Source organism: Corvus cornix, chromosome 28, assembly GCF_000738735.6.
Source record: "Corvus cornix cornix isolate S_Up_H32 chromosome 28, ASM73873v5, whole genome shotgun sequence".
Classification (NCBI taxonomy): Eukaryota; Metazoa; Chordata; class Aves; order Passeriformes; family Corvidae; genus Corvus; species Corvus cornix.
Genome location: NC_046356.1, coordinates 4,081,953 through 4,098,507, shown reverse-complemented (window position 1 = coordinate 4,098,507; position 16,555 = coordinate 4,081,953). Strand labels below are relative to the sequence as shown.

The 16,555-nt window shown below is 57.5% G+C and overlaps 2 protein-coding genes across 5 annotated transcripts; both read left to right on the top strand.

Annotated features, from left to right (window-relative positions):
• The first annotated feature begins 7,678 nt into the window (after positions 1-7,678).
• On the top strand, positions 7,679-13,052 carry DUS3L (dihydrouridine synthase 3 like). 2 transcript variants are annotated; one of them, XM_039565987.1, is made up of 13 exons: positions 7,679-7,756; positions 8,096-8,393; positions 8,849-9,394; positions 9,760-9,801; positions 9,896-10,048; positions 10,140-10,256; positions 10,579-10,644; positions 10,716-10,826; positions 11,310-11,406; positions 11,865-11,940; positions 12,197-12,385; positions 12,471-12,599; positions 12,875-13,052. In XM_039565987.1, the coding sequence occupies exons 1-13, from the start codon at positions 7,713-7,715 to the stop codon at positions 12,945-12,947; spliced, it is 1,941 nt and encodes a 646-aa protein (XP_039421921.1). In that variant the 5' UTR covers positions 7,679-7,712; the 3' UTR covers positions 12,948-13,052. The 2 variants fall into 2 exon arrangements, with proteins under 2 accessions (XP_039421921.1, XP_039421922.1); XM_039565988.1 differs by lacking the exon at positions 7,679-7,756 and adding an exon at positions 7,777-7,853.
• Positions 13,053-13,214: 162 nt separating this feature from the next.
• Positions 13,215-16,408, top strand: MPV17L2 (MPV17 mitochondrial inner membrane protein like 2). 3 transcript variants are annotated; one of them, XM_039566013.1, is made up of 6 exons: positions 13,215-13,613; positions 14,537-14,695; positions 14,946-15,116; positions 15,512-15,588; positions 15,669-15,797; positions 16,162-16,408. In XM_039566013.1, the coding sequence occupies exons 1-6, from the start codon at positions 13,238-13,240 to the stop codon at positions 16,216-16,218; spliced, it is 969 nt and encodes a 322-aa protein (XP_039421947.1). In that variant the 5' UTR covers positions 13,215-13,237; the 3' UTR covers positions 16,219-16,408. The 3 variants fall into 3 exon arrangements, with proteins under 3 accessions (XP_039421947.1, XP_039421946.1, XP_039421948.1); XM_039566012.1 differs by having other exon boundaries at positions 16,120-16,408; XM_039566014.1 differs by lacking the exon at positions 13,215-13,613 and adding an exon at positions 13,621-13,947 and having other exon boundaries at positions 16,120-16,408.
• Positions 16,409-16,555: the final 147 nt, after the last annotated feature.

The window sequence follows — 16,555 nt, the reverse complement described above, 5'->3', positions numbered from 1 at the left end:
AAAAATAAGACGAAGGTTTTCTTTTCTATATTTCCTTCCCTCCTCCTCTGACATGGGAGGGAATATTCCACACAGGAGGATATTTGACCATCCAAGCCCTTCCTTGAGCATTTTAGTCTTTGCATGTGGGCACGAAACTGCGAAATAATGGAAGAAACCAACAGAGAAAACACATAAACCAGAAACAACTCCACGTCTCTCCATTCCCAGTCCGAGTTCAAGCTGAAATCAAACAATTTCTCCAAGTTTTCTGTACATGGATCTGCCTTGATGACCTGGAGATCACCCAGCAGGAGAAATCCGGGCTTCTGATGTCACAGCAAAGTACAAGAGAATAGCTGGGATAATTTACAGACAGGCTTGCTCAGACCCCAGGACACAACATGCTCAAGCAACACCTGGGAAAGAAATGTTCCTGACCTGGGAAAGGGGGGAAAAAAACCAATTAGGATGAGCCAGATCAGCTCCTCAAACCGGTTTTCTGCAATCACAATCATGAAGAGTTGCATCAGTGCAAAAGGGAGAATGACACGGGGCAGTGGGGGCAGCTCCTGGGGAAAACACAGGTACATCCAAGGAAAACGATTTTACCCGAATTTACCAAGGAAAATGAATCAGCCCAGAGAGGAGTGGGGATGTGCACAGCATTCCCTGCCCAGCTTGCAGCCAGGAAAATCCCTTCTGCTTTAGCTCTCCCACAGCGGCTCATCCGGGAGCAAAATCCCCGTGGGCTGAGCTCCTCCCTGCCCAGGTGAGATCCCGAACAGCAGCACCGATCACACCCGAGCCGCTGCCATCCCTGGGAAGGCGGGATGGAGCCGTGGCAGTGCCCACAGCACCCCGAGCCACCCCGGCACCCAGTGCCCGCCTGCCGCGGGCTCATACCCCCCTCTCGTGGCAAGCACACGGCTCCCTGACCCCACACGGGAAAGGCTTTTCCAGCGCTGCATCCCGCTCGGGCTTTGCAGAGCTCTTTCCAGAGGCTCTGCTGATGAAGCACATGAATATTGATGATCTGCAGAGATGCAGCAGCAAAAGCAGCTGCGGGGAGAGGCTCTCCGAGTTCAGCAAATGCTGCCGGGTGCAGGAACCTCCGGGGCAGGGAAAGGAGAGGGAACAGGGAGATTTTGTGGAGGAGAACAGGTCAAGCTGTTCAGTCATGCTCAGGAGAGCAGGATCCTACATTGAACCACGAAAGGGCAATCCCAGCCCAGCCCTGGGCATGGGGCTGTTGGTCCTTCTCCCTCCTGGAAGTGATGACAAGGTGCTCAGTCTTCCTCACAACTCCCACTTGAGCTGTCCAAAGGCTCGTTAGGAAATGGCCCTAATTAAGTTTGATGGATGGGGACTGGGGATTATTCCTAATCTCCCTGCAGCAGCCAGACCAGACTTCCTGGCAATGCCAGTCCAGCTCCTGGCCCTGCACAGACACCTCAACAATCCCCCCCTGTGCCTGGGAGCATTGTCCAAAGGCTCCTGGAGCCCTGGCACGGTTGTGCTGCCGTCCTGCCTTGCAGGTGAAAACGAGCACAGGCGGCTCTGGCTGCCCTTCCCTGGCCCAGTTTAGGGTGCTTTTTGGGCACACGGGTCTGTTGGAGAGAGTCTAGAGGAGGATTAGAGGGATGGAGCAGCTCTCCTGCAAGGAAGGGCTGGGAGAGCTGGGATTGCTCAGCCTGGAGAAGAGAAGCTCTGAGGTGAGCTCATAGTGGCCTTCCAAGGCCTGAAGGGGCCAACAAGAAACAGGGGGAGAGACTTTGGCCAAGGGCTTGGAGTGACAGGACAAGTTGGAAAATGGGATCTGTCCTCTGCTCTGCTGGGAGCAGGAAAACCCCTACAGGAGGATGACCTACAGCTCCCACATCCTCACACACCACTAATCACAGCTCCTTCCCAAGAACCCCCTCAGAGGGGACGCAAATTTGGGTACTCAATCAAATCACCACCCCCACGGATTCTGGAGGAATTCAATGGGTTTGAGACATTTCCTCTCTGTCAAACGCTGCTGGAACGAGCTGGGACTCAGCTGCCGTGAGCAGGGGGAGGGAGCTCATGTACCCACACACAGAGATGTAATCTCATGTCAGAATTAAGCCAGCCTAGAGAGCAAGTGCATTAGTCCCTGCTGAGAAGGGATCCAGGGACAGAGGGGGAGAAACAACTGGGAAGAGACTTTTCCAGCTCAGGAAAGGGAGGGACAGAACTCACTGCAGCCTCCTCACTTCCCTCCAGGACAGAGAGTCCTGGTGGAGCTGCTCACGTCCAGGCTCCAAGGCCCAGCCAAAGCCTGTTTGCTTTCCCTGCACTTCCCACATCCCAGGCACAGCCAAGGTCTCCTGGAAAAAGCTGCTCCTTCACCCTCCAAGAGCCCCAGCAGGGCTGCCAGAGCTGTGTGAGTGCAGCAGAGCCAGAGGGGATGGTTTGTCCTGCATTAACACCCCAAAGATCCCACAGGAGCTTTATCAGGGCTGATAAACCCGAGCTGGGTCACTCCGTCCCTTGTGCCAAGTGACATCTTCCCATCTCCACAGCAACACGATTTTCCAGGGACAACACCACCTGTTTCCTTGCCTCTTTTCCCACTTACTTGCATGGAACCATGTCCACAGGAGAGGGACAGCTGCCTTTTTGTGGCTGAGTTAGGCTCGAAGTGACGGATCCTGGCCAGGCTGATGCTCTGCAGTGTTGCTGAATGCAGGTCACTGCACAACACAATCCCCTGAGGTACCAGGAGCAGCCTGGAGTGGCACAGGACACAAATTAAACCACCTGGGTACAAATCCCTAAGCAAAAGGGATCAGCAAGGTCCCAGCCCCAGGGGTGTCTCTCACTCGAGGCAGGGAAGGGCAAATCCTCAAGATCCATTTTTAAGGCAAGGGTGAGTCTTCCAGAACAAAGACAGGATGGAAAACTGGCACAGCCTCATCCAGGGGAAAACTGGGGATGGTTCTCATTTTGCAAAGCCTCCTCAGCTGCTGCAGCACGGGCTGCTCCAAGTTTAGATGACATTGCATCAGTCCTCTCCACCTCTCAGTCAGGAGGAGGAAGAAAAAAGCCATCTACCCTTAGTCTGCAAAAATCCGGTGTTAGGGAGGGCTCTGGATAAAAATAGCGCCAAGGTTTTATTTTTTTCCAGAGCTAAATTAAAATGTGGGGTTTTTTTCTTCTTGTGATTCTGCCCTGCTCAGGTGAGACCCCACCTGCCTCCAGTTCTGGGGTCCCCAACACAGGAAGGATGTGGAGCTGCTGGAGAGAGTCCAGAGGAGGCACCAGGATGCTCAGAGGGATGGAGCAGCTCTGTGGGGAAAGGCTGGGAGAGCTGGGATTGTTCAGCCTGGAGAGGAGAAGCTTTGGGGTGACCTCATTGTGGCCTTGCAAGGCCTGAAGGAGCCGACAAAGAAGATGGAGAGAGACGATTTCCAAGGGCCTGGAGGGACAGGACACGGGGAATGGCTTCCCACTGCCACGGGGCAGGGATAGATGGGATATTGGGAAGGAATTCCTCCCTGTGAGGGCGGTGAGGCCCTGGGATGGAATTCCCAAAGCAGCTGTGGCTGCCCCTGGATCCCTGGAAGTGTCCAAAGCCAGGTTGGAGCAGCCTGGGATAGCAGAAGGTGTCCCTGCCCATGGCACCGAAAGGGTGGCACCAAGGCTCCATCCACCATAAGACACCCCAGAAAACACCTGGAATGAACAGGAATACAGGGCAGGGATACAACTTATTCATCAATAACAGGAAAAGTCCCCAAAATAGCAGTTTTGGAAGGTTCCAAAGCTATTTGAGAAGCCAGGCCAGATTTGACAAATAGCTCCAGCCAAAATGGAGAAAATAATTAGAAAAACATTGAAACGTGTCATTTTTAGTTGTTGTTCTAATTTTTTTTTTTTTTTTTTAAACTGAAACATTTTACTTCGGAAATGATGAAACATTTTAGTCCCAGCAGGATCTTGGAGCCTTTGTCCCAGCGAAACAGGAATGTTTATTCGGTTTGTCACCGACTGACTGAGTTAAATGTCAGGAGGAAATTTCAGTGTTGCTTTTTCATGTAAAAATAAAAATTAAAAATGCACACCAGATTTTATCTGGTGGCACACAGGGCATTAGAAGAGGCCAGATAAAGGGTTGAAGGCAAGCACCTTTCCTGTCCAGATCCTCAACTCCCCTAATTCCCAACAGGCTGAGCCACGGGGGATTAGCCAACCCGCACGGAAAGGGGACGGGGTGACCTCAGGTGACAGCAGAGGCCAGAAGAGAAGGTCCCTTTTGGGAGCCTCCCATGGAGCTGCCCCAGAACGACCCTGGGAACAGCAGGGCTGAGGGTGATGAAGGCTGAGAGGGACAAAGGCTGGTGAGAGATGCCCCCCAGAGCTCCCAGAATGGAGAATTGGGACTTTCCTCCCACTCCCGTGCCCAGGGCACTGGGAAAAGCCACATCCTGCCTCTTCCATCAGCACAGCAGCCTCTGCCAAGGGATCCGCCTCTCCCACCACTGGGGCCTTGGCTGCCTCTAATTTTAGGGTCTGATGAAAAGACTTGGGGTCTCCTCCAGGCTTTCCTAACAAAGGGCTGAGTGCCCCAGCCAAGAGCCCTGGGGTCCCACAGTGCTCCCAGCACTCCCACGCCAGCCCAGCTGTCCCGTGCCTCTCCCTGCCCCCGCAGCAGCACGGCACCGCCGATCCCAGCGCTCGTCACTGCGGATCTTCATCCCAGCCCCGCTCCTGGTGATCCGATATGCACAACAGACCCCGAGCTCCAGCACACAGAGAGCTCATCCCAAAGCCATAGGCCTTGCCCAGATAATGACCTTTAGCTCCTCCAAACGCTAAGTCAGCTCTTAACCAGCCAGGAGGGACCTGCAGCAGGAAAAGCTTTCCAAACTCCATGACACAAAGCCTGGAGTGGCTGCTTCTGAGCTTTTGAGGCGCACACCCCAATCTCAAATTGTCCCAGCACATGTTTTCTTGGAGCAGACAGAGCTCGCAGGGGCCTGGTATGAGACCCCAGTGTGTCCAGATGGAGGGGATGGAGCTGGTGATTACGGCAGGGAGGGAATTGGGAGCTGGGACATGAAACCAGAGAGAGGAAACGTTTAAAGCTTTAATCTTGGAAACAGCTTCCTGATAGGAGATTTATGAGCAATGGGAATAGTCTCCTTTGCAGAAGGCTGGAAGCTGTGCTGCTAAAACGAGACTGGATAAAAGAGGAGACAACGCATGAGGGATGGATTTGGTTTGAGCAGAAGACAGGACCCGGAGGTTCCCTCCCAGCTCCAGCCAGCTTCCCACACATCCAACCCCACACCTGGGACATTCACCCCTCTGGCACCAGGAACCAACACTCAGCACTGCTCCAGACGAGTGTGACCAGCCCGAATCTCTCTCCCCATGCAGCTGCTCCTGGGGCTGCTACAGAGCCTCATTTTTTGGCTAATTCCTGGTGTGGTAGCCAGACCCCAGGGCTTGACACATCCGACTTTTGTGTGGGAGCCTGTGGAAGGGGCAGGTTCATTAATACGTGTTTAACTTGGACCTTGAAGGAGCTGAACTTTTCCTGACTTACTTCTCCCTGTATCTATATCCCACTTTCCTGTAATCAACCTTTCTTTTTCCTGCCTTGGCCTTTCCCAGTGAGTTTGTGGGTATTGGTTTTCTCTAAAGCTGCTTTAGTGCTGCTGCAGGATGTGGGACTGACAGCTGTGGCCTTCCAAGCTCTGTATTCACCCTGCATTTATCCAGCTCCTCATTCCCCTGGCTCCTCTTCCAACCTCAGCATGACCTGAAGGGGTGAGAAGATGTAAGAGACAAGAGCAGCACCTCTCCATACCTCGCAGAGAGTCATGGAATGGTTTGGGTTGGAAGAGACCTCAAAGCTCACCCAATCCCACCCCTGAATGGCCAAGGACATCTTCCACTAGACCAGGTTGCTCCAAGCCCTGTCCAACCTGGGAAAGGGTTTGTTGGGACGCTCATCCAGGGCTCAGCCTCATAAAGCTGCCGAGCCAGTGCCCTGAGCAGGGATTAGATGCTGAAGTCTGACCTCAGCCGGGTGCAGCCAGCCCAAAGCACTCTGACTTCGGGCTTATTGCCCCACAAAAACAGCAGTGAAATCACTTCATTAATCCCCAGAGCCTCGTTTCCTTCCTTCCTTCCTTCCCCCAGCCAAGCTGAAGCTTAAAATAGTATTTCGCATTCCTCATATTTCACTCCAGAACTAATTAACACCCAACCAGCCCAAAGCTCTTCCCACAGCAGCCTGGCCCCATCGTGCAACCTGCCCACCCTTGGCAGCAGCAGGAGCACCCACCAGGCTCCCAGTTCCTCCCAAAAGCCATTTCTGATGGAGCATCTGGAAAGAACTGTGCTAAAACAGGAAAACACCAGAATTCAAGCCCCACATGCACTTTTACCTCCACTCCACGTGCACACACACAAGTCTGCAGTGCCCATAAACAATCTCAGCACCATGGTAATTCTGCAACACCACGAGCAGTCCCTCTTCCAGAGGTTCCAGCAGCTCCTAAATTAGGACAAAACCCACGAGTTACCCTCTGTCTCCTTGTTGGTACCTCCACAGAGCAGGGCTGACCCCATGTCCAGCCTCATGAACACAAAGAGGACAGTTCTTACCCGGCTAAAAAAGCGCCTTGGATTCAACAGAGGGTGAGGGACGCAAAAGACAGAGCCCAGGTCTTGCTTCACTTGGATTTCACAGCCTTTTCTCGCCCTCTCAGCAGCCCAGGCCAAGCATGAGTCAAACAGGGCCGTGGAGATGATGGAGCTGGAAAGGAAACATCATCCAGGAGGGCTCCAAATACGTCACCCATGAGACACCGGCCCCCTCACTACAGCATCGTTCTTGCTCACACGCGTCAGGCTTGGAGGATCACGGAGGGGTTGTGGACCAGGAGAGGGTGTAAAGAGTAGCACAAACACAGGGAAGACGTGGCAGCTACAGGGGAGGGAGAAAAGGTCAAACACACCACGCTTGATGTGTTTATTTGGTTTTCAGCCCAAACTCCCACCCACAGGCCAAAGGCAAGGGCAGCTTGAGCACTCCAGGCAGCTCATAAGCAAGAGCTGCTTCATCCATTCAGCACTGTGCAGCCAGTGCTTGTGTTTACTGCTTAAAAATAACACTAAAAATACAAAAAACTTGTACCAAGTATCCCACATCTCTGTAGAGCTCCATCCTCTCCCCCTGGCAGCAGTGAGGACCTAGGAAAGCCAGACGCTCACCCCAAAATCAGGGAATTGTTTAAGGAAGGACAATGGGGCACTTTGTGCTTCTGGCTGACATGGCGCTGTCCAGTCATAAGTTGAACTCAGTGATCTCAGGGGTTCTTCCCTGTCCTTCCAGCCGTGCCCACCCTCAGGGGCCAGACCCGGGGCAGCAGCTGTGACCCTTCACACCCAGCTGTCCCCAAAGAGAAGCCTTAAGGAGCTGCCACAACGGACGACACCTCTCCCTGGTACAAGGGCTGCACGCCGGCCTTCTCTCCCTACTTGGGCAGCCCTGACAACCATGAGGGGCTGCGGGCAGCCCCCAAACCGGCCTCGGAGAGCGCCCGAACCCCTCACAGAACACCATCCCCGCAGCCGCGGCTCCAGCCGTTGTGAGGAGGCCGCGCCTCGGTCAGCCTTTATATACTGCCCGCCGCCCGCGCGCCTGGTCACGTGCCCGCCCCGCCTCTGACGTCATCGCCGCGCGCGGCAGCATGGCAGCGGTGGCGGCGCCCGGCGTGGCGCCGGTTCGAGCCCGGTGAGTGCGGGATCGGCGCCTCCTTAACCCCCCGGGACGTGCCTGACCCCTCCATACCCCCCCCCGAACGGGCTCGGCCCCTTGATAACCTTCTCCGGTACGTGCCCGCTCCCTTCATAAACCCCCCCGGTACGTTCCTGATCTCTCCATATCCCCCTCCCACGACATTCCCAACTCCTCCGTCCCCCAGTACGTCCCTGGTCCCTCCATAATCCTCCCAGTACATTCCCGACCCCTCCATACTGCCTCCCAGTCCATGCCCAGCCCCTCCTGCCCTCGGTACAGTCCCTGTCCCCCCATAACCCCCGCTCCTGACCCCTTTTCCACGGACACCCGCAGGTTCCTCACCTCCAAGGAGCAGTTCCACGCCTACCTGCGGGCAGGGGGCGAGGAGGAGGAGGAGGAGGAAAAGGAGGAGAAGAAGGAAGAGGAGCAGGTCAGCAGCTCCCAGAGCGAACCCCCAGCCAAGCGGGTGAAGGCAGAGGAGCTCAGCCAGGATGGGGAAGGCCAAGGGAATGCTGGAGAGGAGGAGAAGGAGCGCCCGGAGAAGAAGAGAGCCCGGGGGCAGAACAAGAGCCGCCCCTGCATGAAACCCAACTGCTACGAGCAGAGCAGGCTGTGCCCCTCAGTGACACAGGTGGGACACTGGGCCCTGCTCCAGCTGGGTTAGGTGGGAGATTGGGAAGAAATCCCTCCCTGTGAGGGTGGGCAGGCCCTGGCACAGGGTGCCCAGAGCAGCTGGGGCTGCCCCTGGATCCCTGGCAGTGCCCAAGGCCAGGCTGGACACTGGGGCTGGGAGCAGCCTGGCACAGTGGAAGGTGTCCCTGCCATGGCAGGGGTTGGCACTGGATGGGATTTAAGGTCCCTGCAACCCAAAGCAGTCTGGGATTCCATAAAAACCATCTGGGAGAGGGTGACGTGGGATGAGTGGGACAAGTGAAGCATCACCTCCCCTGCGGTGTGCCCACCCCTCCCCTCCTGCAGCACATCCCTGGGAGCATTCCCGACCTCCCCGGGGGCTCTCAGGTGCTCAGGGCAGTTCTGGCCTGTGCTGGTCCATCCCCACCTTGCCCTGCTCCGTGTTGTCCGCAGGGCTGTGCCGGGCAGTGCCACTTCGGGCCGCGCTGCCGCTTCCTGCACGACGTGTCCGAGTACCTGGCGGGGAAGCCGGCGGACCTGGGCCAGCGCTGTGTCCTCTTCGACACCTTCGGCCGCTGTCCCTACGGTGTCACCTGCCGCTTCGGCCAGGCCCACCTCGGCGACGGCCACCAGAACCTGGTCAATGCCGCCCTGGCCCAGCAGTGGGACGGGAAGCTGCTGGTGAGGAACAGCCTCTCCAAGGACCTCCAGCAGCAGCTGCGCAAGAGGAAGTTCAGCTTCCAGAAGGCCGAGGAGTTTCTCCGTGGGCTCCACGGTGGGAAGGGAGGCAAAGCCACGGGGGGCTGCACAGAGGTGTCCAACTGCACAGCACCCCAGGAGGGCCTGGGAGACAGCCCTGTGCTGCAGGAGCAGGGAGAGGATCCCAAACCAGAGGCCCTGCAGAGCTCCCGAGGGGCTGAGGATGCTCCCTCCACCCCAACCCTGGGCCCGCTGACAGATGAAGACGTCACGAAGCTGCGGCCGTGTGAGAAGAAAAAGGTGAGAGTCCCTTGTGTCCTGATCCCGTGGTGCAGACTGTGCGTGGAAAGATGGCAGAGAAACCCCTTGGAGAGCCTTTAGCTGGGGGAGGCAGGCAGAGCACTCCTTATATATGGAAGGAATTCCTCCCTGTGAAGGTGGGGAGGGGCTGGGATGGAACTCCCAGAGCAGCTGTGGCTGCCCCTGGATCCCTGGCAGTGCCCAAGACGGGGCTTGGAGCAGCCTGGAACAGTGGGAGGTGTCACTGCCATGGCAGGGCTGTGGAATTGGATGATCCTTAAGGTCCTTTCCACCCCGGAACATTCTGTGATTCCACAAAAGCCACTGCAGCTCTGCTAACCTGCTCCTCCATCCCTGTTTTCCAGCTGGAAATCCAAGGCAAGCTCTACCTGGCTCCACTGACCACGGTAGGTGGATAACTCCATCCTCTTGCCAAAACTTGGCGCTGACACGGTTGGAACAGGGAGATCTGACCATCCCTGTCCCTGCTGTCTCTGCCAGTGTGGCAACCTCCCTTTCCGACGGATCTGCAAACGTTTTGGGGCAGATGTCACCTGTGGGGAGATGGCTGTGTGCACCAACCTGCTGCAGGGCCAGTCCTCCGAGTGGGCTCTGCTCAAACGCCACCACACCGAGGACGTTTTCGGGGTGCAGGTGAGTGTTGTCACCCCATAGCCCACCAATAACTCACTTCCCAGGGGAAAAGCTGCCTCTGGAACTCAGGGAAGCTGTTTCCCTTTGGCAGCTGGAGGGAGCCTTTCCAGACACCATGACCAAGTGTGCAGAGCTCCTGAACAGGACAATCGACGTGGATTTTGTTGACATCAACGTCGGGTGTCCCATTGACCTGGTCTACAAGAAGGTGAGAAATTCTGTCTTTGAATCCTTGTTTTCTCCCTCATTCCCCGCTGCCTGATTGCTCCTTCCAGTCTGATCCAGAGCTCGCAGTTCATTTGTGGGCAGTAGATCCCAATGAGATGGGGGTTAAGCTGCTCAGGGAGCAGGGAATTGCTGTCTCTGCTGGCAGGATTTGGGAGGGAAAAGCACTCTGGGGTTTATTTTTGGTTGAAGGATCCACTTTCTCCAAGCTTTGAGATGCTCCAAGCCCTACCTGAGCAGCTCCAAGGACTCTCCACTGTGTGAAGAAGAGGAAAGTCCTGACTGTGCCGTGTTTTGTCCCTCAGGGAGGAGGCTGTGCTTTGATGACTCGCTCCAACAAGTTCGAGCAGATCGTCCGCGGGATGAACTCGGTGAGTTGGAGCACCTGGAGCTGAGCTGAGGGAGCCCAGTCCAGCCTGGCCTCATTCCCCCACCTCTGCAGGTGCTGGATGTGCCACTGACGGTGAAGATCCGGACTGGGGTGCAGGAAAAGGTTAACGTGGCTCACAAAATCATCCCCAAGATCCGGGAGTGGGGAGCGTCCCTGGTCACGGTACGGAGACAGATGTGTGGGGTTGGTGGCTGAGGAATTCAGCCTGGAGACGGGGTGGGGGTGACCTTCCCCTGCCTTTCAGTGCCCTCTGCTAATAAAAGAGGAAAATTCAGGTGCAGAGGGTGTTTTCCTACCTGCTCCTGAGCCTTGGGTCCGTCATCGTGGAATCCCATGGAACGGTTTGGGGAGGAGCCTTAAAGCTGATCCCATTCCACTGTCCCAGGTTGCCCCAAGCCCTGTCCAACCTGTCAATGCCCCTGGCTGTAAATTCAGGGGCAGATCCCGAGGGATCCCTTACTGAGCTCTGCTCACCCCGCTCTGTCAGCACCCATCGATCCCGAGGCCGATCCCAAGGCCGATCCCGGGGCCGATCCCGGGGCCAATCCCGGGGCCGATCCCGAGGCTCCCTTTCCCCATCCCGCTGTCAGTGCTCCCCGTCCCTCCCTGCCTGTCCAGCGAGGTGTCCCTGGCTCTCTCCCACAGCTGCACGGCCGATCCCGGGAGCAGAGGTACACCCGGAGCGCAGACTGGGAATACATCTCCGAGTGCGCCCGCATCGCCAGCCCCATGCCTCTCTTTGGTACGTGGGGCTTCCTTTGTCACTCGTTTCGTTTCAAATTCCTTTAAAAATGGGAAAAAAACCCAGCTTCCCGAGGATGCTTAGCATAGAGGAAAGGTTGGAGCATCCCTGATGTTGCTGATGTGGTGCCAGAGGGAAGGGACAGGGAAAAGGGACAGGTAGGACACGAATCACTTGGGTTTTTCCAGGTGTTTTCTTGCCCCTGTGGCACAGAATCCCTAAACCCTCAGGGAAAGGAGCTGGGAGTAAAGGAGGAGAGAGGAGACTGCTCCTTTTTCCCTTGTAAGGGAACATCCATCAGAAACATCCCTGGGAATCCAAACCAGGAGCCCCAGAGCCTCTTTGGAGCATCTGGACACTGTGTCCATTTTGAATTTTATCCCATGCCTGGATTAGCTCACTTTGACTTGTCCTCACGGATCACTTTGACCTCTGGCTTCTCCTTCCTTTCCGGGCAGGAAACGGGGATATTTTGTCCTACGAAGATGCAAATCGAGCCATGCAGATGGGAGTTTCTGGAATCATGATTGCAAGGCAAGTGCCTGTGTTTCCCTTTGCTCCTGAGCTCTGGTGGTTCAAGGGTAAAAAAAAGAAAAAAAAAAAGGATTAAAAAAATCCCTAAACAAACCCAAATTGGTAAAATCCATTTGTATCGTCGGGAGCTTCTTGCTGGAATGGAAAAGGAGATTTAAAGCAGAGTTGGCTGGGAAATCAGTGCTGGAAAGTGTCTCAAATCTTCAGGAGCATCAGTGGTGGGAATAACAATCCGTTTTTTTTTTTTTTGCTGCAGAGGGGCACTCATCAAACCTTGGCTTTTCACGGAAATCAAGGAGCAGAGACACTGGGATATCTCCTCCAGCGAGAGATTTGACATCCTCAAGGACTTCACCAACTACGGCCTCGAGCACTGGGGGTCGGATACTCAGGGAGTGGAGAAAACCAGGAAATTCCTGCTGGAGTGGCTCTCCTTCCTGTGCAGGTAACTCTGCCCAGCCAGGAGGATCTTTAAAAAAGAATTCATTCAACCCCAGCACTCACTGCTGTTACATTTCATTTCATTCCAGGTACATTCCTGTTGGATTATTGGAACATCTACCTCAGAGAATCAACGAGCGGCCGCCCTATTACCTGGGGAGGGACTACCTGGAGACACTCATGGCCAGCCAAAACGTGGATGATTGGATCAAAATAAGGTAATAAAGCATCGAATTTCATTTCAATTGCTACAAAACGACGTGGCAGAACCCCTGTAGAGCCACAGGGTCGTGTGACAGCTGGGGACTGAGCACTGACCCCTCCTTGGGTTTGCTTTTGTCGTTGTCCTTGTGTCCTTCCTCCCTGTCCAAGGCCAGGCTGGATGGGGCTTGGAGCACCCTGGGACAGTGGGAGGTGTCCCTGCCCATGGCAGGGGTGGCACTGGATGAGCTTTATGGTCTGGATTAATTCTGTAATTGATTCTTTCTCCCAGTGAGCTGCTCCTGGGCCCCGTCCCGCCCAGCTTCACCTTCCTGCCAAAACACAAGGCCAATTCCTACAGATAGGGCTGGCCAGGCCCTGTCCCACGTCAGGAGGCCTTTGGATGGGGTGTGAGGAGGAGCAGGGCTCCTCAGCTGCGCTGGGAGTTGGAATAAATGATGTTTTTAGAAGCTGGTGAGTTTTTTGCCTTCCTGCCGCACATCAATCCTGGCAGACAAACACCCTTTAGTGAGGGGATCTTTGCCTCCAGTTCACAGCCAGAGCTGTCCCAGCTGCCCCACATCGCTGAGAAAGAGGCCTCAGTTCCCACCAGGATGTCCTTGGGAGTGATGAACTCCCAGGATGAGGAGCAGCAATGTCCCCCCAGCCCTTCTGCTGCCCCCACAACGAAGGGGACACAGAGTTGACGTTCAAGCTCCAAAGAGAAGCTTCTCAAAGAATTCTGAAGGCTCTGGGGACAGCCTGGAGGGTCTTAGCAGCTTCCCCACACCTAAAGGGACCCCAGTGGCACCAGCAGAGTGGGAAGAGTGGTGGTCCCAGACCCCCCAGCGCTGTTGATGCCCATCACAGCCACCTCCAGAGGACATCCCCAGGCAGCAGCGGCCCCCCCAGCTGCTCTGCTGCCCCAAAACCAAGGTTTCAGGGACAGCGCAGGGCTGCGGCACCGCGGGGACCCCCTGGACCATCCCCATCTCCCCCCACCACAAGCATCCGGACGAGCTGCTGCCTCGGTAGGTGTCATGGCGGCCCCCTGTGCCTCGGTAGCTGTCATGGCGGCCCCCTGTGCCTCGGTAGCTGTCATGGCGGCCTCACGTGCCTCGGTAGCTGTCATGGCGGCCTCCTGTGCCTCGGTAGCTGTCATGGCGGCCTCCTGTGCCTCGGTAGCTGTCATGGCCGAGCCAGGAAGCGGAAGCCGTTGTTGTCACGTGACACTCGCCGCGTTCCGCGTGCGGGCGGCGGTAACGCCCGGTAGTGGCGGGGGGGGGCACGGGGGCACCGGGGGGAACCGGAGGCACCGGGAACCGGGGTGGTGCTCCCAGGAAGGGGCGCTGGGCACCCAGCGGGGTAAGTGGAGGGTACAGAGAGAACGGGGGTGGGTGGGGAGCACCCAGTCGGTGGGACTGGGGGCACTGGGGGGCACTGGGAGGGCACTGGGGACACTGGGGGGGTGTCAGAGGGGTCGAGGAGGGGGCGAGGGGGCACAGCAGGAGTGATGGGGGGACTGGGAGGGTGCGGCGGAAGTAACTGGGACATCTGGGATACACAGAGGGGAGAACTGGGGGGCACAGGGGAACTGGGAGGGTACAGGAGCACTAACTGGGGGGAACTGGGGAACTGGGGGGGTACAGGAGCACTAACTGGGGGAACTGGGGGGGTACAGGAGCACTAACTGGGGGGCACAGGGGAACTGGGGGGTACAGGAGCACTAACTGGGGGGAACTGGGGGGGTACAGGAGCAGTAACTGGGGGGAACTGGGGAGCACAGGAGCACTAACTGGGGGGAACTGGGGGGTACAGGAGCACTAACTGGGGGGAACTGGGGGGTACAGGAGCAGTAACTGGGGGGAACTGGGGGAGCACAGGAGCACTAACTGGGGGGCACAGGGTGCCCGGGGGGAGCACGCAGCAGCGACTGACCCCGCTGTGCCCACAGGGATGCTGCTGCGCTCCTGGAAGTCGCTGTTCACGGGGCGGCTGCTGCTCCTGACCAACACCCTGAGCTGCGGGGGCCTCCTGGCAGCCGGGGACTCCCTGCAGCAGGAATGGCACCGCCGCAAGCACCCGGAGAGCCAGCACCAACTGGGACGCACTGGTGAGGACTGGGATGGGCTGGTTAAATCCCACTGCCTCAGGGCAGGGATAGGTGGAGACCTTCCACTGTCCCAGGCTGCTCCAGCCCGGCCTTGGGCACTGCCAGGGATCCAGGGCCAGCCATAGCTGCTCTGGGAATTCCATCCCAGGGCCTCCCCACCCTCCCAGGGAACAATGCCTTCCCAATATCCCACCCATCCCTGCCCTCTCCATGGAAACCCTCCATCCCTGACCCAGGATGTTCTTCCCAGGCCGGATGTTTGTCGTGGGCTGCAGCCTGGGGCCGCTGATGCACTACTGGTACCTCTGGCTGGACTCGGCGTTCCCTGCCCGGGGCGTGCGGAGCCTCAGGACCGTCCTGAAGAAAGTCCTGATTGACCAGCTGGTGGCATCGCCCAGCATGGGAGCCTGGTACTTCATGGGTACGTGGGACCCCCAGGGATCGCCCAGCCCACCCCCAGCCCCTGCACCGACACCCCAGCAGCCCCACCCTGTCCCAGAGCGGGGTCCCAGCACTCCTGGAGCTCTGGCAGGGTTGGGAATGTGCCCATTCATTCCCTGGGGAGCCTGGGCAGTGCCCAGCACCCTCTGGGGGAAGAACCTGTCCCTGATCTCCATCCCAAATCCCCTGGCACAGCTCCAGCCACTCCCTGGGCTCTGTCCCAGCTCTCCACACAGCTCCGTGCCTTCCCTTTCACTTTCCCTTCCACTGCCTGCCTCTGGCTGGTGCCGGCGCTGCCCTCCCCGCCCACACTGGGAGGGGTTTGGGGCATTTCCCGGCAATTCCCATCCCCACTGACCCCGCCTGTCCCCGCAGCCATCGGCCCCCTGGAGGGCCAATCCCTCCAGGAGAGCTTGGACGAGCTGAAGGAGAAATTCTGGGAATTCTACAAGGTAACCCCCATCCCAGGCTCTCCCCTTTTCCCTCGTGGGTCCCGTGGGAAGCATCCCAGCTGCTCCCTGCTCCTTTCCAGGCTGACTGGTGCGTGTGGCCGGCGGCGCAGATCCTGAACTTCCTCTTCGTGCCGCCCGCGTTCCGCGTGGTTTATGTCAACGTGGTGACGCTGGGCTGGGACACGTACCTGTCCTACCTCAAACACCGGGTGAGCCGCGCGCCTCGGCCCCCTCCCGGCCCCGGGAGTGCCCAGCTCATCCCGCTATCCCTGTTTTCCGGCCCCGGGAATGCCCAGCTCATCCCGCTATCCCTGTTTTCCAGCCCCATGACGCCCAGCTCATCCCGCTATCCCTGTTTTCCAGCCCCGGGAGTGCCCAGCTCATCCCGCTATCCCTGTTTTCCAGCCCTGGGAATGCCCAGCTCATCCCGCTATCCCTGTTTTCCAGCCCCGGGAGTGCCCAGCTCATCCCGCTATCCCTGTTTTCCAGCCCCGGGAGTGCCCAGCTCATCCCGCTATCCCTGTTTTCCAGCCCCAGGAGTGCCCAGCTTATCCCGCTATCCCTGTTTTCCAGCCCCGTGGTGCCCAGCCGGAGCCGCTGCGGCAGAGCCAGCGCAGCGCCGGGGCGTAGAGAGGGGCCAGGGCCTTTCCAGAGGCTCCCACCTGCACCAGATGGATCTCTGGGCGTTGTGGCAGCGTGGATGGAGCCGGCCGAGGGAGGGGATCACCGGAGCCAGCCCCCCACGTGCCTGCTGCTGATTAACTCGTCTGCTGATTGGGGCCACGGGCTGGGCTTGTAACAATCTCTTGTTGCAGGATAATCTGTAAAGTGATTTCTTCTGGGATTCGGCCACGGAGCCGGGGTGAGGAGGAGCTGCTGCAGCCCCTCCCGCTGCTCCAGGCTGGATCTGTTCCATCTCCAGAGCAAAGCGGCCCCTTGCTCCTCCTCCGGCACCTTCCGGCCTCTT

What these genes read in the sequence shown, in the direction of transcription:
- DUS3L (XM_039565987.1), top strand. Translation starts at nt 7,713, where the DNA reads ATGGCAGCGGTGGCGGCGCCCGGCGTGGCGCCGGTTCGAGCCCG. An exon ending in GGGGAGCGTCCCTGGTCACG is followed by an intron (nt 10,827 to 11,309) that starts GTACGGAGACAG and finishes TCTCTCCCACAG; the next exon opens with CTGCACGGCCGATCCCGGGA. An exon ending in GATGATTGGATCAAAATAAG is followed by an intron (nt 12,600 to 12,874) that starts GTAATAAAGCAT and finishes TCTTTCTCCCAG; the next exon opens with TGAGCTGCTCCTGGGCCCCG.
- MPV17L2 (XM_039566012.1), top strand. Translation starts at nt 13,238, where the DNA reads ATGTCCCCCCAGCCCTTCTGCTGCCCCCACAACGAAGGGGACACAGAG. An exon ending in AATTCTGGGAATTCTACAAG is followed by an intron (nt 15,589 to 15,668) that starts GTAACCCCCATC and finishes GCTCCTTTCCAG; the next exon opens with GCTGACTGGTGCGTGTGGCC. An exon ending in TGTCCTACCTCAAACACCGG is followed by an intron (nt 15,798 to 16,119) that starts GTGAGCCGCGCG and finishes CCTGTTTTCCAG; the next exon opens with CCCCAGGAGTGCCCAGCTTA.